We start from the raw sequence: 20,507 nt of genomic DNA, 5'->3' as shown, positions 1-20,507 counted from the left end.
TTTGCGGATTCCGCAGATACCAAATAGAAACGGAAAGTCTTGGCTTCCAGTGTCCTGTTTGTAATGAATTTGGGCTTAAGTTGAATCTTTTTTGAACATGCTATACTTTTATTTTTTGTTTGTGTGAATGTGTTTCAGAAAAAATAAGTTAGATGTTCTTTTGTTTTTCTGCCTCTGGTAATCCAGAGGTACTCAATAGCTTGTAGTCATAGGCCACAGTTCACCAACAAACTATACTATATCCTTACTTTTACCAACAGCATGTGTGTTGCATATACTTAGGATAGTTAACTACTTCATGCTTGTTCAATGTCTTACATTCTTACTATTGTCCATACTGCTGTAATCTAAAGTTCCTGATTTCATAAATTTAAGGTTTACAAATCTTAAATTTTGAAGGTTTCAATTGGTCTTTATTTGAAGACGATATGATAACCATCTTTACTATCAAGATTCATTACACAAATCATCATATCCCAACAAATTTGTGATGAAGTAAAGAAAGGTGCAATTAACATGAAAATGCCCTGCTTTGGGGTAGGAGATGTAGGACTGGATTGCACCCTCTTTGGGTGTATTTTTGTATATTGCAATGTTCAGTACTGAAGTTTTGACTCTGTGGCTCTGCATTGTGGTTGTGCCTGTACCTGTACTTAGCTCTGTGATATTGTTATCACTGCATCTGATTGTATCTCAGGTTGTGCTATTTATTGGTCAATGTCTTGGTGCTCATTTTTCTGCTGCTGTCCATCTCTGGCTTTAGTTCTCTTGCCCTGTGCTTGTGCTAACTGTTGATTTCACAATAGTGCAAAAGCTCCCTCCCATGCTTCATTCCACCATCTGCAGATGTAAGAAACTTTTGCATTTTTTTAATTAGTTTGCAGGAACTTGTAACATAGACGCTACACCAGTGACTGAGATTAAGAGCAGTTCCTGTCATTGGCTAAATTTCAAAATGCTATAACTCTCCATATTGGTGTCATGAAATTATTGCATATTATAGCCTAGGGATGGAAGCAGCAAATTTCTACAAATGTACCAATGACCTCCATGTTTCTGAGGAGGGGGAGACGAGGGCATTTCCGGGGAAGGAAGTGGTATCCATTTTGGCTATTTCAGGAAATTGAAACGTGCATGTCCTGTGTACGCCCATGGGTGTGACTTAGTCAGAATTTCCCAAAAGTTCACTGTACAGTTGAGAGAAACCATTTGCATCATCATAGTTAATCCATTCAGAAAGACACTGGAGTCCCCTGTATTAATATATCTATATAAATAAAAAGTTTTTTGCCTCCATTCTTTGTGTAACAATGCACTTCCTGATACCCGTGCTAAACTCACTCTTTATTACTTTACGGCTGCATCTCCTTTTCCCACTCTGGTGGTGTTGATGTAATTTGGAGACAGTAGTGGCCCAAGTACAGGGATATGGGTCACCCCACTCAGCACCTCTCCCATACCTCAACATAACTCCTTCAAACCCCAAAATAAAAGCAAAATACTGCAGATGCTGGAAATCTGAAATAAAAACAAGAAATGCTGGAAATACTCAGCAGGTCTGGCAGCATCTGTGGAGAGAGAAGCAGAGTTAACGGTTCAGGTCAGTGACCCTTCTTCAGAACTAGCAAATATTAGAAATGTCAAAGGTTATAAACAAGTAAAGCGGGGATGGGGCAAGAGATAACAAAGGAGAAGGTGTAGATAGGACAAGGTCACAATAGCTGACCAGGAGGTCATGGAACAAAGGCAAACAATATGTTAATGGTGTGTTGAAAGACAAAACATTAGTACAGATAGGGTGTTAACGGACTGAAAATTGAACAACAGCAAGTACAAACATGGAAAAAAAAAGTGGGTAAGCAAACTGAACAAACTAAGATGAAATACAATAAACACGCACAAAAAAAAGAAAAGTAAAATGGGGGATCCGTCATGCTCTGAAATTATTGAACTCAATGTTCAGTCCGGCAGGCTATAGTGTGCCTAATCGGTAAATGAGATGCTGTTCCTCGAGCTTGCATTGATGTTCACTGGAACACTGCAGCAAGCCCAGGACAGAGATGTGAGCATGAGAGCAGGGGGGAGTGTTGAAATGGCAAGCAAGTGGAAGCTCGGGGTCCTGCTTGCGGACTGAGCAGAGGTGTTCCGCAAAGCGGTCACCCAGTTTGCTTTTGGTCACCCCAATGTAGAGGAGACCACATTATAAGCAGCGAATACAGTATACTACATTGAAAGAAGTACAAGAAAATTGCTGCTTCACCTGAAAGGAGTGTTTGGGGTCTGGGATAGTGAGGAGAGAGGAGGTAAATGGGCAGGTATTACACCTCTTGCAATTGCAGGGGAAGGTGCCATGGGAAGGGGACGAGATGGTGGGGGTAATGGAGGAGTGGACCAGGGTGTCACGGAGGGAACGATCCCTTCGGAATGCTGACGGGAAGGGAGGGGAAGATGCGTTTGGTCGTTGCATCACCTTGGAGGTGGCGGAAATGGCGGAGGATGATCCTTTGGATATGGAGGCTGATTGGGTGGAAAGTGAGGACAAGGGGAACCCTCTCACGGTTCTGGGAGGGAGGGGAAGGGGTGCGGAAAATGGGCCAGACACGATTGAGGGCCCTGTCAACCACAGTGGGGGGAGAATCCTCAGTTGAGGAAAAAGGAGGTCATAGCAGAAGCGCTGTCATGGAAGGTAGCATCATCAGAGCAGATGAGTCGGAGACGGAGAAACTGGGTGAATGGAATGGAGCCCTTACAGGAGGCAGGGTGTGAAGAAGTGTAGTCGAGGTAGCTGTGGGAGTCGGTGGGCTTATAAGGGATATCAATAGACAGCCTATCCCCAGAGATGGAGACAGAGAAGTCGAGGAAGGGAAGTGTCGGAGATGGACCATGTAAAGGTGAGAGAAGGGTGGAAATTAGAAGCAAAGTTGATAGTTTTGTGGTTCCGGGCGGGAGCAGGAAATGGCACCAATACAGTCATCAATGTACTGGAAAAAGAGTTGGGGGAAGGGGCCCGAGTAGGGCTGGAACAAGGAATGTTCGACATATCCCACAAAAAGAGAGGCATAACTAGGACCCATGTGGGTACCCATAGCAACACCTTTTACTTGAAGGAACCTCGCCGAGGCTCAGTGCCAACTCACAGATACTTCTTCCTACCTCCCTCTGGACCATGACCCCACCACCGAACATCAAGCTACTGTCCACAGGACTGTCACTGACCTCATCTCTGGAGATCTTCCCTCGACAGCTTCCAACTTCATAGTCCCACAACACCGGACAGCCCGCTTCTATCTCCTTCCCAAAATCCGCAAACAGGATTATCCTGGCAGACCCATTGTGTCCGCCTGCTCCTGCCCCACTGAACTTATTTCTTCCTATCTTGACTCTATCTTTTCTCCGCTGGTCCAGTCTCTTTCCACCTACATCCGTGACTCTTCTGACGCCCTACGTCATTTTGACAATTTCCAGTTTCCTGGCCCCAACCGCCGCCTCTTCGCTATGGACATCCAATCTCTCCGCACCTCCATCCCCCACCAGGACGGTTTGAGGGCTCTCCACTTCTTCCTTGAACAGAGGCCCAACCAGTCCCCATCCACCACCACCCTCCTCCGCCTGGCTGAACTTGTTCTCGCATTGAACAACTTCTCCTTCAACTCCACTCACTTCCTTCAAATAGAAGGTGTTGATATGAGTACCCGCTACCTCGACTACACTTCTTCACACCCTGCCTCCGGTAAGGACTCCATTCCATTCTCCCAGTTTCTCCATCTCCGACGCATCTGCTCTGATGATGCTACCTTCCATGACAGCGCTTCTGATGTGGCTTCCTTTTTCCTCAAGCAAGGAATCCCCCACCCCCCCACTGTGGTTGACAGGGCCCTCAACCGTGTCTGGTCCATTTCCCGCAACTCTACCCTCACCCCTTCCCCTCCCTCCCAGAACCGTGGGAGTTCCCCTTGTCCTCACTTTCCACCCAACCAGCCTCCATATCCAAAGGATCATCCTCCGCTACCTCCAACGTGATGCCACTACCAAATGCATCTTCCCCTCCCTTCCCCTGTCAGCATTCTGAAGGGATCGTTCCCTCCGCGACACCCTGGTCCACTCCTCCATTACGCTTGCCACCTTGTCCCCTTCCCATGGCACCTTCCCCTGCAATCGCAGGAGGTGTAATACCTGCCCATTTACCTCCTCTCTCCTCACTATCACAGGCCCCACAACACTCCTTTCAAGTGAAGCAGCGATTTACTTGTACTTCTTTCAATGTAGTATACTGTATTCGCTGCTCACAATGTGGTCTCCACTACATTGGGGAGACCAAACGCAGACTGGGTGACTGCTTTACGGAACACCTCCGCTCAGTCCGCAAGCAGGACCCGAAGCTTCCGGTTGTTTGCCATTTCAACACTTCCCCCCCCCCCCCCCTCCCCCAGCTCTCATGCTCACATCTCTGTCCTGGGATTGCTGCAGTGTTCCAGTGAACATCAATGCAAGCTCGAGGAACAGCATCTCATTTACCGATTAGACACACTACAGCCTGAGTTAAATAATTTCAGAGCATGACAGACCCCCCCCATTTTACTTTTATTTTTAGTTATTTTTTCTCTTTCTTTTGTTTATTTCATTTTAGTTGGTTCAGTTTGCTTACCCACTGTTTTTTTCATATTTGTACTTGCTGCTGTTCAATTTTCAGTCCGTTAACACCCTATCTGTACTAATGCTTTGTCTTTCAACACACCATTAACATATCGTTTGCCTTTGCGCCATGACCTTCTGGTCAGCTATTCTGTGACCTTGTCCTATCTACACCTTCTCCTTTGTTATCTCCTGCCCCACCCCCACTTTACTTGCTTATAACCTTTGACATTTCTAATATTTGCTAGTTCTGAAGAAGGGTCACTGACCTGAAACGTTAACTCTGCCTCTCTCCACAGATGCTGCCAGACCTGCTGAGTATTTCCAGCATTTCTTATTTTCCTTCAAACCCCAATTGTTTTCTATTCTTTGGACAATTTAACCATTCCCAAGACTTACCTTGACATTTTTGAGCTTGAGTAATAACTATGGTTCAACGGCTGATTTCTTGCAACTTGGCCGGAGCTGAATGTACACAGCACTGGCATTGTTGTTCCACAATTACTTGTAATAAACACAAAACTACCAAACAGACCCCATAACTCCTTTAGTTTATTTTCTTTCCCTTTTGTCCCCCTCTCCCTCTTTTTAAAAATAAAATCATCAATATCAATTGTTTCTAAATACGCTGAAAATAAGACCATTTAAAAAGAGCCCTCGTTTCCTTAGAGGAATTATCTCCAATAGAGGCTGCAGGGACGAGTTCATAAATGGCAAAAGGGAGGTCCAAATCTGGACATCCATTTCTTTTCTCACGGAATCTCAAAGGTTTGAGTAGGAATGCAAGGGTAATTTTGGATATTCTATTTTCTTTACACAACTTCTGTTTGCTCCTAAATGGAATTGGGTTTTTGAAGAACGTGTTGTAGTGTAGAATGTCCTTGCATTAAAGAATTGATAGTTCTGTTAGCGGAACAAATCTTGCCAGAATGTAATTCTGTATTCCTGTTGTACAGTTAAAAGCCACACTGACCTTTTGATGATTTATGATGTGACAAGTATAGTTTCAGTCATCTCACAAAAATGTGACAGCTGTATTTGAAATTGTGCTGGTCATATGTATTCGTATATGCATTCATGCCTGCTATTGTGATTGTCATGATTCACAATGTTGTCACAATGTTGTCACTTTGTGCATTGTAGTTGTCAATTGTTGCATTCATTATTAGCAAAAACTAATTACTTTATTTAAAAGATTAAGACTTTTCCACTTTTTTCTCTTTTTAAAAAAAAAAACAGGGGCGAACAGAAGATAAACTTTCTAGCAGAATCCAGAGCATGTTGGGAAATTATGATGAAATGAAAGACTATATAGGAGATAAATCTCTTCAAAAGCTCATAGACATACCCAAAGGGACAGTTCCAGCAACTACAGATGAGAAGCCTGACCAAGCTTTCTTTGGTGAGCAGAGGCACGGTACATCTCACCAAAGTAGTAAGTGGACCCCAGTGGGTCCAGCAACTTCTGGCCCTAGTACTTCGTCACAGTCACAAAAGAGGTCAAGTTCAGGGTTGCAAAGCAGCCATGGCAGTAGCCAAAGACTCAGTGGTAGCAGTGGCAGTAGCAGTAGCCAGAGACACGACCGTGATTCGTACAGCAGCAATCGTAAGAGAAGTGGCCAACATGGATCTGAACATTCAAAATCCCATTCAGTCAGTCCGGCTAAACCACCAGCAGTTTCTTCATCTTTAAGTTCTAGTCATTCCAGATCTCAAGGAAGTGACCACCATAGTAAGGAGCGCCATCGGTCAAAATCTCCTCGAGACCTAGATGCTACCTGGGACTCTCCATCTCGTGTTCACACGTTTCCTGCTAGTGGGCAGCATTCTTCGCAGTCATTCACTCCTGCATTGATGTCCAAACCCAACTCAATGTTACAGAAACCCACTGCATATGTAAGGCCTATGGATGGACAGGATCAAGCCCCTAATGAATCGTTAGAACCGAAGATTCCTTCCGAGCATTATGGTAACCAGTCGCATGGCAGTAGTCTGGCAGAAATGAAGTCGGGCAACAAAGTACATCTTTCAAAACTAAAAATCCCATCTCAGCAAGTAGAGGTGAGCAAATTGTCTCCATTTTTGAATGATCAGAAAAAAATGAATTTTAAAACAACTATTGTACCAGCAAGGTGTAAAGTATTGTCTGAAACGGAAATTGGGTATTTTTCTGACATTCCTTGAAGTAGTTACAAAACTGCAAAAACATAGAAATACTTTATTACTAATATAGAATTACAATTAGTTCAATACAGAGCTATGGAGATAAAGTTGTTAGCTGAGCTGCACTTAACTGCTTCCAAACACTACCTTACTGTCCCTGCTGAGACAGAACCCATTGTTTCATTGCAGAGAATTTTTGAGCATTGGGCTGTCTAAGAGTCTCAGCTATATAATGAGCACTTTCTGCTGAGTTTTCAGATCATCTTTCTTTCTCTGTCCGGTACATGAGTCAGTCCATTGCTTCCATTCCTTTTACATCCAGAAAATCATCCTCTGGGTTGTTTGTGTAGCACTGACGCTTTTTACATGGACAGGCTGTTAGCCTGACTCTCCACCCCCTACCAGTAGGATCAGTTTGATATAATGACTGTGTGTCACCACTTCATTCCATCTGACACAAGTACCCTGCTGGATGTCAACCTCGTGTTCAGAGATGAGGACCTTCATCTCCACTCGCTGAGGCTGTCTGCTGTGAGGCTTGAATCCAATTACTCCTTGGAGTTAGAATTATTCATGGCACATATAACTTTTGACTCATCGAAAACTAAATTTAAAATGAAGTGTGCATTTTGCACTGTTGAGCATTACCATTTGGTTAGTGTAACAGTTGATATGTAGGAACAGAAGTAAGCCATTCAGTCCCTACTTTATAGTCAAGCCTTTGATGGCCACATTGAGTGATAAATTATTGAAAATATTTAGTTGCAGTACAACTCCCACTGGGTCTTAGTGGATGTTGGGGGTTCCTTCAGATTGTGCAGTAATAAAAATGTCAATCTTTCCACCACCACCCCTACCCCAAAAGAAACAAAATGACTGTATAGGTTGACCCAGTTTTTTAGTTCAGTACTTTGTTTAGATCAGTTCTAAATTTGTTTTTTGCCTCAGCATTAGCCATAAAAGAATGATCTTTTTGAATACATTTCCACAACTATGTTGAGTCCTAAAAGTGAAATTGCTTGCTTAAACCTACTATTTACTCATACAATATGCTTTCTCACCCCGAAAATATAATTTGTGCTGGGGCTGCTTGTATTTATTATAGTCCAAGTAAATGGTCCTACCACCATCAGGAAATGCTGTGTTCTCTTGTACTGTACCGCAACTGATGCCCTTCCAAGAAAGGTATATGAAATACATAGGGTATGTCATTCCTAGGCGTTTCTACTTTTAATTCAAGACGCAGAAGAAATTTCTCCCTTCTGTTCACAATTTTAAAATTTATTGCTCAAATGTCTGTGGTATAGCAATCAGTGAACTGTGGAAAACAATAGCTGACTTAACTTTTCATGTTCTCTGCTGTGTATTATATTACTAGCGGTAGCTTAGTAAGTGCTCCGCTTTTTTATGTAAAGCTTGATTTTAAAGAGCTTAATAAGCAAAACTATTTTTATCACTGATTATAAGCTTGATGCTGAACTAGTTTTGAAAGAAATTTCTGAAAAATATTCAAGCAGGCAGACTGCTGGGAGTAAGAGCTGTGAAAATGCTGCCATCAAAAAGAGTTAGAGGATTAACATTTAGATCTGGTAAACAAAAGTGTAAAACAAAAGCTGATTTAAGTTGGAAGCACTCAGGTTAGACCACGTCTTTGGCGAGCGCAGAAGAGCTAATGTTTCAGGTGTGGGCCTTCTGCATTTTGATGATGAATTTACACCCAAAGTGCCAGTTTTTCTGCTTTCTACAGATGATACTTGACCTGAATGTTTCCAGTATTTTCTGGGGGATTTCCCCTACCCCACACCCACCCAGCATCTGCAGGTTTTGCTTTTTTGTAAGCACAGAGCGCATTGGAAATGGCCGGGTAGCTATTTGGCCACATTAACAGAGTTTTGAAATTTGCTGAGCCTATTTGTTACTGCTTGGATAATTGCAGTGCCATCGTGGACTCGATGAGCCGAATGGCCGCCTTCTATGCTGTAAATGACTGATTCTATAACTCCCAAATTCTCACCAGAGGTGCATTTCTGTGCTTTGATTCTAGAAGGGTTTATGACCTATGGTTTAAAACAAGGTCTTAATGAATTTCATGGAATGTTTTTTAATATCTACCTTTCATTAGTTTATCGGTTCACTCATTTTCAGCATGTGATCTCCCACTCAGATTGGATCTGATTGAATTTTCTTAAAAATGGGGGTATTACTGATGGTCTAATAACAATGTTAGTAGTATACAGCAGGCATGAAATCATCAAATAAAATATTCTGTTGGTAAGGAAAAATTACATTAATTTCTTTTTGAAATTTGCAGTCGTCTGTGTCAGGTGATGCCAGCTGTGTGGATGAGATTCTAAAGGTATGGCCATTATGATCATAGATGCTAGCATTTCTATCTTTATTACTCTGGCATTTTGATTTGTCTTTTCTCTTTGCCTTTACTCCCAGTGACACTAACTTATTCTAGGTGATTGTGCTGCTGGGGTATAATATCACAGGCACTGGATGCCCTCTGGTGTTTTGGCCAATTTATATGTGAGCCTAGTGAGTCAATGCCTGCAGACTGCTTGATTATGTGGTGTGGTTAATTGTAATCAAGACCAATCTCATGCTCTACATGCAGGTGCGCTGGGTTGTGACGAGGAATAGTAATCCTTGCTGATATTTTTCCTCTCCTCGGTGCTGAGGGCAATTATAGTGATCCCCCTGCTGCCTTATTTAAAATTAAGCAGGGATCGAATTTTGCATAATCCTGGTCTATATGACCTAGTACAATGCAAGTGATGCATTCATTCACTTTAGTTCTATTGTAGGGGTGGCCATTTGAATTCCAAATTTCCATCAATTTTGTAAAAGCATCCCCAGATGGCAGGGTTGGCAATCCCAGCTGGATCTCCTGTGAAAATGGTGTAAAGTTGTTTCACAGTATTGATGAGGAATTGTAGGGATTTCTTCCCAATTTGTTAAACTGAGCTTTCTGAATTAACTGAGGAATAACATTCATACAGTAATGCAGAAAGCTAAGCTAGAAAAGGTGGAAGGACTGAACATAAGCTTTTGTTAACTGTAGTTTTCCTGTTATAAATGTGCACTACTGCAAAGATCATTACACATAATAAATTGAGTTGCACTTGCAATGAAATCTGGAGCTAAAAAAAAGTGAAAAATGTATAAAGTATCTTCAGTTTGTTAGTCGATCTCCTGCGACATTATACATGGGAAGTCAAAGACTAAGTGCAATACTTGAGTGAAGTGCTGTTAGAAGGTAGGGGATAATTTGACCAGGTCTCCAACTTAAAGTAAAAAATTCTGTAATTTATATTCCCATTATAAATTCTGATGTCCATATTTATAATACAAATGGATTATGCTGTAATTGCTCTAGTGGTGGGAGGGTGTAATTATAACTTGATGGGTTCAGATCAGTCTCCATTATAAATCTGAGCGTAGAAATTTATAATGAAATATGCTGACAGGATACGTGTTCAGAGGTAAGCTTTTTAAAATTAGATAGTTGAAGCTCTAGGATGTTTCAGCTGTAATTAATTTAGTTTAGATAAAACTTGCATAAGTAACTGTTACTTAGGAGTTACTATTGACTCTGTCATTCCAGCTGTCATAGAATGCAAAACTGACCCATTGTGTACACTGTGCTTTAGGAAATGACTCACTCCTGGCCACCACCTCTGACAGCAATTCATACACCGTGCAAAGCTGAACCATCAAAATTTCCATTTCCAACAAAGGTGGGTATCTGCATTTTCCTCTACAGAAATGGAATGTTTAAAACTGGGGTCAAGAGAAGAGTACAAGAAAAGTGGAATTTGAGAGATGTAGGAGAGAAGTAATGTAGCTGTGAATTCATGCTGTGGGAGAAGAAAAAGCAACTGCTCAGTGTGAGAAAAAGAAGAAATGTCAAAGGACAAGCACACTGCAAGAGTGAAAGGAAGGCATTGCAGAGGAATTCACAAAGAAAGGGAACTTGAGTATCTTTTGTATCCTTTTAATAGAAAAATCTGTATCTGCAACCTGCCAACCACTTTAAAATTAAATCTGAAAATTCACATTACAAGTTGATGCATTTTAATGCTGATATGACTATTTCTTTGAACAGTTCTTGACCAAATAAAGATCCATTCCTGAGATGAGAGGCTCAAATGCATCGGCAAAATTGAATATTTCCACTAACATACAGCTAAGGGGAACTTGTGTTTTTTTGAAAGAAGTCTTTTATGTACTGATGTCAGTTTGTATTTAAGATGCATTTATTTTGCAGAAAATCTAGCAAGTTCACTTACTAGCTAGCTTGGGGAAGTACTACTTTGCATCATTTACAAGTTGAAAGACACTGCAGTTTGGGATTAACCTTGGTGTGTTTCTCTCTTTCCATTTCCTTTTGCTTCCACGCTGCATCAGATCCTTTTTTTGGTCCTGTGGCTGCTCTTTTCTTCCCCACTGACTAGATTCTTATCCATACCAAAGGTGCATTTCAATTCTTTTAGAATTTATTTTCTCTGGTTAAAGTTCAATTAACAGATTTTGGTGAGTGGAAAGTTCATTTCACTGAGTTCAAAAGAGGTCCTAATCGTGAGTAACTTTAAGAAGCTACTTCCAGCACTGTTTTACAGAATGTATTATGATTAAAATCCTACAGAATATGTATATGACCTTGCAGGTAAAGTGCACTGTGAATATTTCCTGAATGACTATGGATTATACAGGCCTGTATTGCTTAAAATTTGGATAGTCAGCGGAACATCTGTGGGTCAAGGAGGAGTTTGTTCCGTTTCCAGTCCTAAAGCAACCATTTTAGTTGTAGTACATTTCACATCTTATTATCTTTTATTTTTTAGGAATCTCAGCATGTTAACTACAGTGTACCAGGGCAGAGTAAGTATTTAAAGCTATTTAAAATGGGATGTTTTTAATTTATCCATAATATTAGTCTTCATTACATGATGCTCCTGACAGCAGAAAAGTACATATCAGCCAACTTTCTGAGGGCACAGCTTGAGCGATCCTCTTATAATGTAAACAGAGAATGCGCACTTCAGACATCGCATACTAATGCAAATTTCTGTTTCATCTTTGAGAAAAAGTATGAGCAGCAAAGGCAGTCACATGGAATGTATAGGTAAACTGCAGTAACAGACACCAGAGAGAAACAATCATAACTGGCCTGTGTCTGAACTTAGCCAGTGTTTACTTAACATTAGTTAGACCTTTTTTTAATCTTTGAGACACCTATACCTTTAATAGAATAGTTAATTGTGTTTGTTCACGGTATATAATCTATAAAATAGCACACGTCACACTTAATCTGTAGCACTGAAATTCTAACACACTTTTCAAATTGAAGTTACCTCCAAATATAATCAGAAAATGCCTCTATTACCCATTTATTACACTGTCTCCCAGCACATATTAAAATTCTACCGTATACACCCAATTAACTGAGCACTTCCATGGGGATCTACTAGTAGCTTTAAAGTTTTGTCACAATAATATAAAATATATATTCAGGGCACACGTGGAATGATTTAAAAGCTTAATTATCTTAATGGTTAACAGTTGCCCACATCAGTTTACAATTTTCGGGCTACATTAAGACTGTAAGGATAATTTGTCTTGCAGAATCTGATGAGACTTTTATTCCAAGTCAAGTTGGCAGCATCACTCTTGGTCAGGTGCAGATTTGGTTCTGCAGTGCCCACCATCTGGCAGAGTTGGGTAGTGAGAGCTGAGGGAAGCTAGGTACTCCTTCACAGCAGGTAGGAAAGATTAGAGGGCAAGTAATTAAGGGGCTACTCTGAATATGCCTATTAATTGGTTAAAGGACAACAGTTAGCAGAGAGCTGGATACTGGTCACATGCCAGGTAAGCGTGTGTGGTTGGAGCATACAAAAATGGGTGCGAAAAATTGAAATTGATTGGTGATGTCTCCTTTTCTTAGTGGCTGGTTGTTAACATCTCCTTATTGATTAAGGATGGTCCATAATGGGATATGATTGTCTACCCAGAAAAGTATCCTTTTCTGTTGATTGAGAAGAATGGATAGTGACACGGAAATATCCAATGATGCAGGTGGTAATTAGGTCAAAATAATAAACAGTTATTTGGATTATTTACCTGGCAAAATCCAAAGTATTAATAAAGTTGAAATGCACATGTTGACCAAAGATTGAAAGCTAAAATAAACTTTTTATAATACTGCCTTTAACTTCCTAAGAACATTATAAAGCATGTAGTCAATCAATTAAATATTTTTGGAGTCTAGTCACCGTTGTAAGGTAGATTAATGCAGCAGCCAATTTATGCACAGCATTGTCCCATAAGCAATAAAGATAACTGACTAGATAATCTGATTTGGTGGTAATTGAGGAACAAACATTGGTCAAGACACTTGGCCAGCTGCCTGCTCTCCTTTGAATAGTGCTGTGGATCTTTTATGTCCACCTGCGCGGACCGTGTAACCTCTGTTTATCTCATCCTAAAGTTGGCATCTCTGCGCAGCACTCCCTCCGGAACAAAGGAGCATAATCTTAGCAATAGGCCTTTTTAGCAGTGACATCAGGAAGCAGTTTTCACACAAAGACCTTTCTCTCCCACAAAGTGGTGGATGCTGATGCCGTCTCAATTGAAATTTCCAAGACTGAGAAGACTTGAATAAATATTTAATAGGTATGAAGCAAAGGCAAGTAAATGATGAGGTGCAAATTAGCCTTGATCTGACTGCATGATGTAACAGGCTCAATGAGCTAAATGGCCTACTCCTACTTGTGTTCCTTCCAATGCTACACTTTAGTGCCAACCTAGTTTATGCGCTCAGGTCTCTGAAGTGCAGGTTAAACCATGACCTAATTCAGAGAGAGTGTTACCACAGAGCCAAGGCTGACACTTTTCAATTTTTCCAAAGCCTTTCCTGTAGTTTCCAGCTATTGAATTTTCCTTGTTTGGTTCCACTCTTATCAATATGATAGACAAATTCCTCCAGATAAACTTTGGGAACACCAAAGCCATTGTCTCTGCCCCACCCCACATATTTCACTCCCTCATCACTGATTACATCCCCCTCTGGGACCAATGGCTTCGGCTAAATCAGACTCTGGTGTCATGCAGACCCCCACCTGCCAAGCGTGAGACATATTAATTTCACCACATGGACGTTAAATTTCAAACTGTTGAAGTGAAGAAAGGACCTGCTTTAAAAAAAATTGTCAGATCTTGGCAGCAAAGACATTTGCATATTAACAGACAGTATTTGGAAGAACAAAGCAGCCATTCCCTGACGCATTCAACTCACAATGGACTTTTGATCACCAGACGTTGAAGGTGGGGAAGCTCGCATTCCAGGTTGGCTGCTAAGGTGGCTGAATACACAAACGGACATGGTCAAACCAGCTAGTCATATGACTAACCTGGGCAACCTGAGTTTTTTGAATTTGTACAAACAGTTTCAACTGAGAAAGCCTGTTTGCTTCTGAACTGAGAAGATCTCTCCTGTCTGCTCCCATCTCTTTCTCTCAAGCCTCTGAATCCACTGAAGACACATGAACCCCAAGAGAGAAAAGTCTCCTACAGCAAACAAGGTTTAAGACTGAGCCCCAACAAAAAACAAGATCTACCTACAATCAAGGACTCTACAGTGAGCTCAAAGAACCATAACACAAACTCTTCAGCTATTGCCTCAAACTTTTCCACTGTATTCTTTTTCTGTCTCTTTGCATGTGTGTATCGCGTATGCATGCTAGCGTGGGCGCGTCGTGTATCCATAGGCGTTAACAAAATTAGAATTTAAGTTTAATAAATTTCTACTTTTCTTTAAGCCTAAGAAAGCTTGTTTGTGCTGATTTCTTTGCCTAATAATAGGAAAGTGGTGAACAAGGATTCACCAAGAGGGAGGTAAAAACTGTGTTTAAAAATAAAACCCTGTTACAGTAAGACCAGGTGAAGGCTGAAAGGGAACCCTAGACCCCTCTCTCACCTGGTCGTAACAGAAATCTGGGTGCTAGCGTCTGGATTTGACTCTCGGCCAAATGAGAGAAATTGGAAGTGGGAAGCCAAATTGTTCCCAATCAAAAAAAAAAAGCAAGATTTTAATTCAGGTTTTCTTATGGTTGTGTGTGCTTGGATACTAACGTGTCTGCAACTGAAGCTAGTAGCTCCGCAAGCCAGGGTGAAGTAACTTGGGATAAGTTTAAAAGCACTGCCTGTGGAGGAGTTGAGGAAAATGGCTGAACAGTGTGGGATCACTGTACGTGGTTTGCTAGGATGTCTGAACTCCTAAGGCAAGTGGCCAACCATTTTTCTCTTGAATCTGAAGAAGCAGAAACAGGGTTAGAAGCAGACTCCGACAGGGAATTGTTAGCAAAGATACAATTGGAACAGAGGGAACTTGAATTTGAGGAAAGGGAGAGGGAGAAAGAACGAGCCTTCCAGAAAGAATGTGAAGAAAAACAAAGACAAGAGAAGGAGAAAAAGAGAGAATATTCCAGAAAGAATACTAAGAAAGCGAGCTGAAGTGGCTTGAGTTAACTGGAGGGCAACAAAGTAACCCCAGTGAAAGCATAGCCAATATGGAGGAGTATAATTCAGGGCTGGGTACAGAATTGAAACTAACTCGACTAATTCCAAGATCCAATGAGGATGTAGAAGAATTTTTTGTCTTTTGAGAAACTGGCAAGGCAGCTAAAATAGCCAGCTAAGACCTGGCCTCTTTTACTGCAAAGCAAGCTAACTGCAAAAGCCCATGAGGTTTATTTTCTGTTGCCAGATGAGAGTTCATCAAATTATGAACTGACAAAAAGTGCTACCCGCGGGGCATATGAATAAGTACCCAAAGCCAAAAGTTTAGAATCCTTGAGAAGCTAACATCTGGAATTTGAAAGAAGTAAACAGCTGACTTTTGTCCAGTGGCTGAAGGCTGTTAAAGTACAGCTCAGCTATGAGAATCTCCAGAAGTAATTCTGTTAGAGGAATTTAAACACTCTCTCTCCCACTCTCCATAACACATGTAGAGGAGCAGCAGGTCCAGAGAGCCCAGCAAGCGGCCGATGAGTTTGCTTTAATTTGTAAGTTGGTTTCCCAGGGGAGAACCTTTCATCCCCACAAATCCGAAAGGGGCAAAGGGTGAGAAGGTGATAGGAACTCAAACAGTGCTGGGAGAGAAAGGAAAGCAGGAGACTCTGGGCCCTCCTCTAGCCAAAAAGGAAGGCGCTGTGAGTAAGAGTGAAACCCGGAGACCTGTGCACTTCCATTGTAATAAAACAGGGCATTTAAAAGCTGACTGCTGGAAACTAAATGGGAAACCTGTAGTGTTAATCAGGGCACACCCGCTCAGTGATTAAGGAAACCTGATGGAAAACACAGCAGAACAAGCTGTGGCTTTAACTGCAGTAAGAGTGAGACCCAGGAAGCTTACGGCTACAAGTATAGGAAAAGTTAATAGGATTCCTGAAGGTTATCAGGGTTTTGTGTTTGAAAGTAAAGTAACCCCTTACCCCTCGAGTGGGGCAAGCAAGCCCATAATAATTCTCAGGGACACGGGACACTAGATCCCTTTTACTGGGAAGAGGCCTGACCTTCCCCCATAGAGTGCAGTGAGCACCTGAATGGTATTGGAGGGCAGTGTATGCCTGTACCTGTACACCGGGTGCACCTGGAGTGCGACCTAGTTTCGGGACCGGTGACCATAGAGATTGTCCTTCGTTTGCCTGTGGACGGGGTTGACTTCGATAATGATCTGGTGGCAGTGAAGGTGGTAGCCCGCTCAGTAGTGAAAGACCGCAGGAGGTCAGAGACTGTGTAGTGGCAGGAGACAGTCCCCTGCAGTTTCCCTGAATGTGTAGTGAATCAGGCCATGATTAAACCAGCTCCCCCAGAGGAGACTGAATTGGCACTGTAGGCTAATGACCATAAGGACTGCCGGTCCAAGACTTCCTTTGGAAAGTTAGGAGACCCAGGTAATTAATTTTAATTGATTTTCCCTAGCTGAGGCTCAGCAAACGGACCCAGTATTGCAAGAGTTAGCACAGTCTGAAAGAGGGAGTCCCTGATTGCTGCTATTTAAAGAATGAGGTACTGATGAGGAAATGGAGTTCTCCTCACAGACCTGAGAGCAAGGAGTGGACAGTAGTTCACCAATTAGTGGTGCCGCAGAGATACTGGAGAGAAATGTTAAGGGCTCATGAGACTACAGTAGCTGTACATAACGGTATACGAAAGACCAAAGCCTGCATTGGACAGCAGTTTGACTGGCCAAAATTCCACAAAGATGTTACTGCAAGAGTTGCCACATGTGTCACGTTGAGGGGAAACCCCTGCCTACAGTGAAACCTGTACCCCTAAGTCCTGTACTGGTGGTAGGAGGACCCTCCAGCCGAGAGCTGGTGAACTGTAGGGGATCCCTGCAGAGAACAAAAGGGGGCAGGCTGGCATATGGATGGCAAAAGTTTAGAAAGGGAAGGGGAAAAAGTGACCAAGAGGGCAAGTTAAAGGAAGTCTGGGAAGAATCCCGGATGGAAAACCCTTGCTGTCCTGTCAGCCAATTCTGAAAAGTTAGGCCACACATCCTCTTGTGTAAATGCAGACACGAGAAGCACGCCACCAGAGTTGCTAACAGCATTTACAGGAACCTGCAGAGATAAAGAAAGGGGGCAGAGAAGCTGTGGGGTGATGCTTCACTTAGTCGAAGTGATTCAGAGGCATGCAGTAGAATCTGTGCAAATACCTGCAGGCAATAGTGTCCTCTGGGACAAAGAGGAGATTAGCAAAGAATCCTCCCCCACAGTCAGAACCAAAGAGAATCACCCATTTCCCAAAAACAAAAGCCTTTGCATGACTCAGCAAAGCACTGAAAGAGTGTTCAAGATAGACCCGCCCACTACTGAAAAAAAAAAATTACCTCAGCAGGAACAAAGACCCTAGGCAGCCATGAAAATAGGCAAACGGAAGAGAAACTTACCCTCCAAAAAAAGAACCAATTGTTATTGGTATGCCAAAAAAGGGACAATTAAAGCAGCACTAGCACCAAGGGAAGACAGGCTTGATTAAGATTTAGGATCTATGAATGAATGGGAATGAGAGAAATGCATGGATTTTTTTCTGTATCTTACATTTTTTTTCTCGATTCTTTTAATGAAATGAGCTTTTCTCAAGTCGCATTTCATTCCCCTGGGTGTGAAGATGTCATGCAGGACCCATCTGCCAAGCATGAGGCATATTAATTTTGCCACATGGATATTAAATTTCAAACTTATTGAAGTGAAGAAAGGACTTGCTTTTAAAAAAAAAAAAAAATTGCCAGATCTTGGCTGCAAAGACATATGCATATTAACAGACAGTGTCTGGAAGGACAAAGCCGCCATTCCCTGACATATTCAACCCGCAGTGAACCTTTGATCAGGCGTTGAAGGTAGGGGAGCTCACATTCCAGGTTGACTGCTAAGATGGCCGAATACACAAACTGACATGGTCAAACCAGCTCGTCACATGACTATCCTGCTGGGCAAACAGAGTTTCTTGAATTGCTACAAACAGTTTGAAGTGAGTCCGTTTGCTCCTGAACTGAGAAGATCTCTCCTGTCTGCTCCCATCTCTTTTTCTTGTAAGCCTCTGAATCCACTGAAGACACATGAACCCCAAGAGAGAAAAGTCTCCTACAGCGAACAATGTTTAAAAAGAATACTGGGCCCCAACGAAAAGCAAGATCTACTACAATCAAGGACTAAACATTGAGCTCAAAGAACTGTAACAAAAACTCTTCAGATATTGCCTCAAACTTGTCCACTGTATTTTTCTTATGCTCTTTTCTGTCTATTTGCATGTGTGTATCGCGTATGCATGCTAGCATGGGGCACGTCGTGTATCTGTAGGCGGTAACCGAACTAGAGTTTGTTTAATAAATTTCAACTTTTCTTTAAACCTAAGAAAGCCTGTTTGTGCTGGTTTCTTTGTCTTATAATAGGAAAGCGGTGAACAAGGATTCACCAAGGGGGAGCTAAAAACTGTTTAAAAATAAAACCCTGTTACAGTAAGACCAGATGAAGGCTAAAAGGGAACCCTGGACTTCTTTCTCACCTGGTCGTAACAGTGGTCTTGGTGCCCTATTTGATCCTGAACTGAACACCCAAATACATGTCCTCTGCATCAGAAAGACTCCCTGCTTCCACCTCCAGCTGTGTAACATTGCCCATCTCTGCCTCAGCCTATTTGCGACTTAAACCTCATTCATAATTGTCATCTCCTGATTTGCCTATTCCGCTTTCCTGGCCAGCCTTCCCTTCTTCACCCTTCATAAACTTCAGCTCATCCAAAACACCAAGTCCTGCTCAACCAACATCCCTGGTGTCACTGACCAAAACGTTTCCTCATGTTTCTCATTCAATTTCGTTATTGGCCTTACCACTCCTTATCATTAGAACCACCTCCTGCTCTACATTTTTTTTTTAGAACGCTGGTCTCCTGCATGTCCTCCAGTTCCTTCACTTCACCACTGATAACTCTGCCTTTAGTTGTCTTGGCCCAAAGCTCTAGAATTGTTTTCCCTGCACCCTACTCTCAAAATGTACGTCAAACTAAGCACGTCTGCTTCTCCCATCTTCCACTCTCCCTCTTGAATTCAGTGACTCCTTGCTGAGTTGTTGAATGTGGACAGGCTATTCAACTGTGAAGAGCACCAAGATTGAACCTGATTCTACCCTCGTCCAATGGCTGCACCAAAGGGTAGTGATCAGCAATGAGAATGATGAAATGACTTTCCTCCTCAACCTAGGTTACTGAGAACAATTGTACTGCCTCCAGCACTGTCCCAGCTGAGAACAGTTACTTCAGTGCAGATCAAGCATTGAACCTAGGACCTCCTTGGTCTGTGGCTCATCTGCTCTCTAGGCATGTTCACTTGAGGATTAAGGGAGCCTTTGTCCAGAATCTTATAAGTTGGGTACAAATTTACTGCACATATTAGAAGACCTTAAAGTGTTTTTGGTACTGCTTAGAATTATATATATTTTAATAATAAGATTTTAATTGCAGAGAGATACAATGCAACGTCAAAATCGACCTCCAGTCATCAAGCAAAATGGTAAGTAATTGTCATTTTGCCTCATTTTGGAACAACTTTTCTGTGTGCACCCTCTGCAACAATTGTCAGCCCTTTTTATACAGATTGGGTTTGCAATTCCAGTGCACGTAGAGCATAGAGGAATTCTTCCCTATTCTTTTGACATATATATGACTGAGGAAGATTGAAGTTTAATGAAGTGTACAAATTGCAGGTAAGCCTTAGGCAAAAATCTGTCTAGGTTCTTTGTTGCTGGCTATATAATCGTCTCAACAGTAGCTAATTTGAGGTTCTTGCTACTGTGTTTATAAATTGTTTTGGCAGCATGTAGTGATGGGGAAATATCGTCGTCCTTGTAAGGGAGCATTTAATGATTCTACAGCCCGTTCAGAATAGAATTGGTTTCTTCCAGATAGTTTTGTTGGTACATTTGGCTGTTGGCAAAGGATTTGGGCAGGCACCAGTTTTGAAAAGATGTGTACATATTTTAGATGTGTGCAATTGGATGATATAAAAGGTAATCCTTGATAAATCACTAAGTTTATTAATTTCTTAATTGTTAATATTGTATACTGTTTTTGTATTTTAATTTGCACACTTTTCAATTATCTATAAATATGACAAAAGACCTTTCTTGTCAAGTTTTGAGTCTGTT

The 20,507-nt window shown here is 41.8% G+C and overlaps 1 protein-coding gene across 9 annotated transcripts in view; it reads left to right on the top strand.

Annotated features, from left to right (window-relative positions):
* The window catches only part of aff4 (AF4/FMR2 family, member 4), a 150,473-nt gene that overhangs the window by 56,143 nt on the left and 73,823 nt on the right, over window positions 1–20,507 (top strand). For 7 of the 9 annotated variants that reach the window (XM_068043847.1, XM_068043850.1, XM_068043849.1 and 4 more), the window contains 5 exons: window positions 5,872–6,693; window positions 9,107–9,151; window positions 10,452–10,538; window positions 11,646–11,682; window positions 19,825–19,873. In XM_068043847.1, the coding sequence (XP_067899948.1) occupies window positions 5,872–6,693; window positions 9,107–9,151; window positions 10,452–10,538; window positions 11,646–11,682; window positions 19,825–19,873 (1,040 nt within the window). The remainder of the gene's footprint in view (window positions 1–5,871; window positions 6,694–9,106; window positions 9,152–10,451; window positions 10,539–11,645; window positions 11,683–19,824; window positions 19,874–20,507) is intronic. The other 2 variants (XM_068043852.1, XM_068043851.1) reach the window with 1 other exon arrangement.

Source organism: Heterodontus francisci, chromosome 12, assembly GCF_036365525.1.
Source record: "Heterodontus francisci isolate sHetFra1 chromosome 12, sHetFra1.hap1, whole genome shotgun sequence".
NCBI classification, from domain to species: domain Eukaryota; kingdom Metazoa; phylum Chordata; class Chondrichthyes; order Heterodontiformes; family Heterodontidae; genus Heterodontus; species Heterodontus francisci.
Note: the sequence above shows the minus strand (reverse complement) of the source record. Positions and strands in the feature narration are given on the sequence as shown.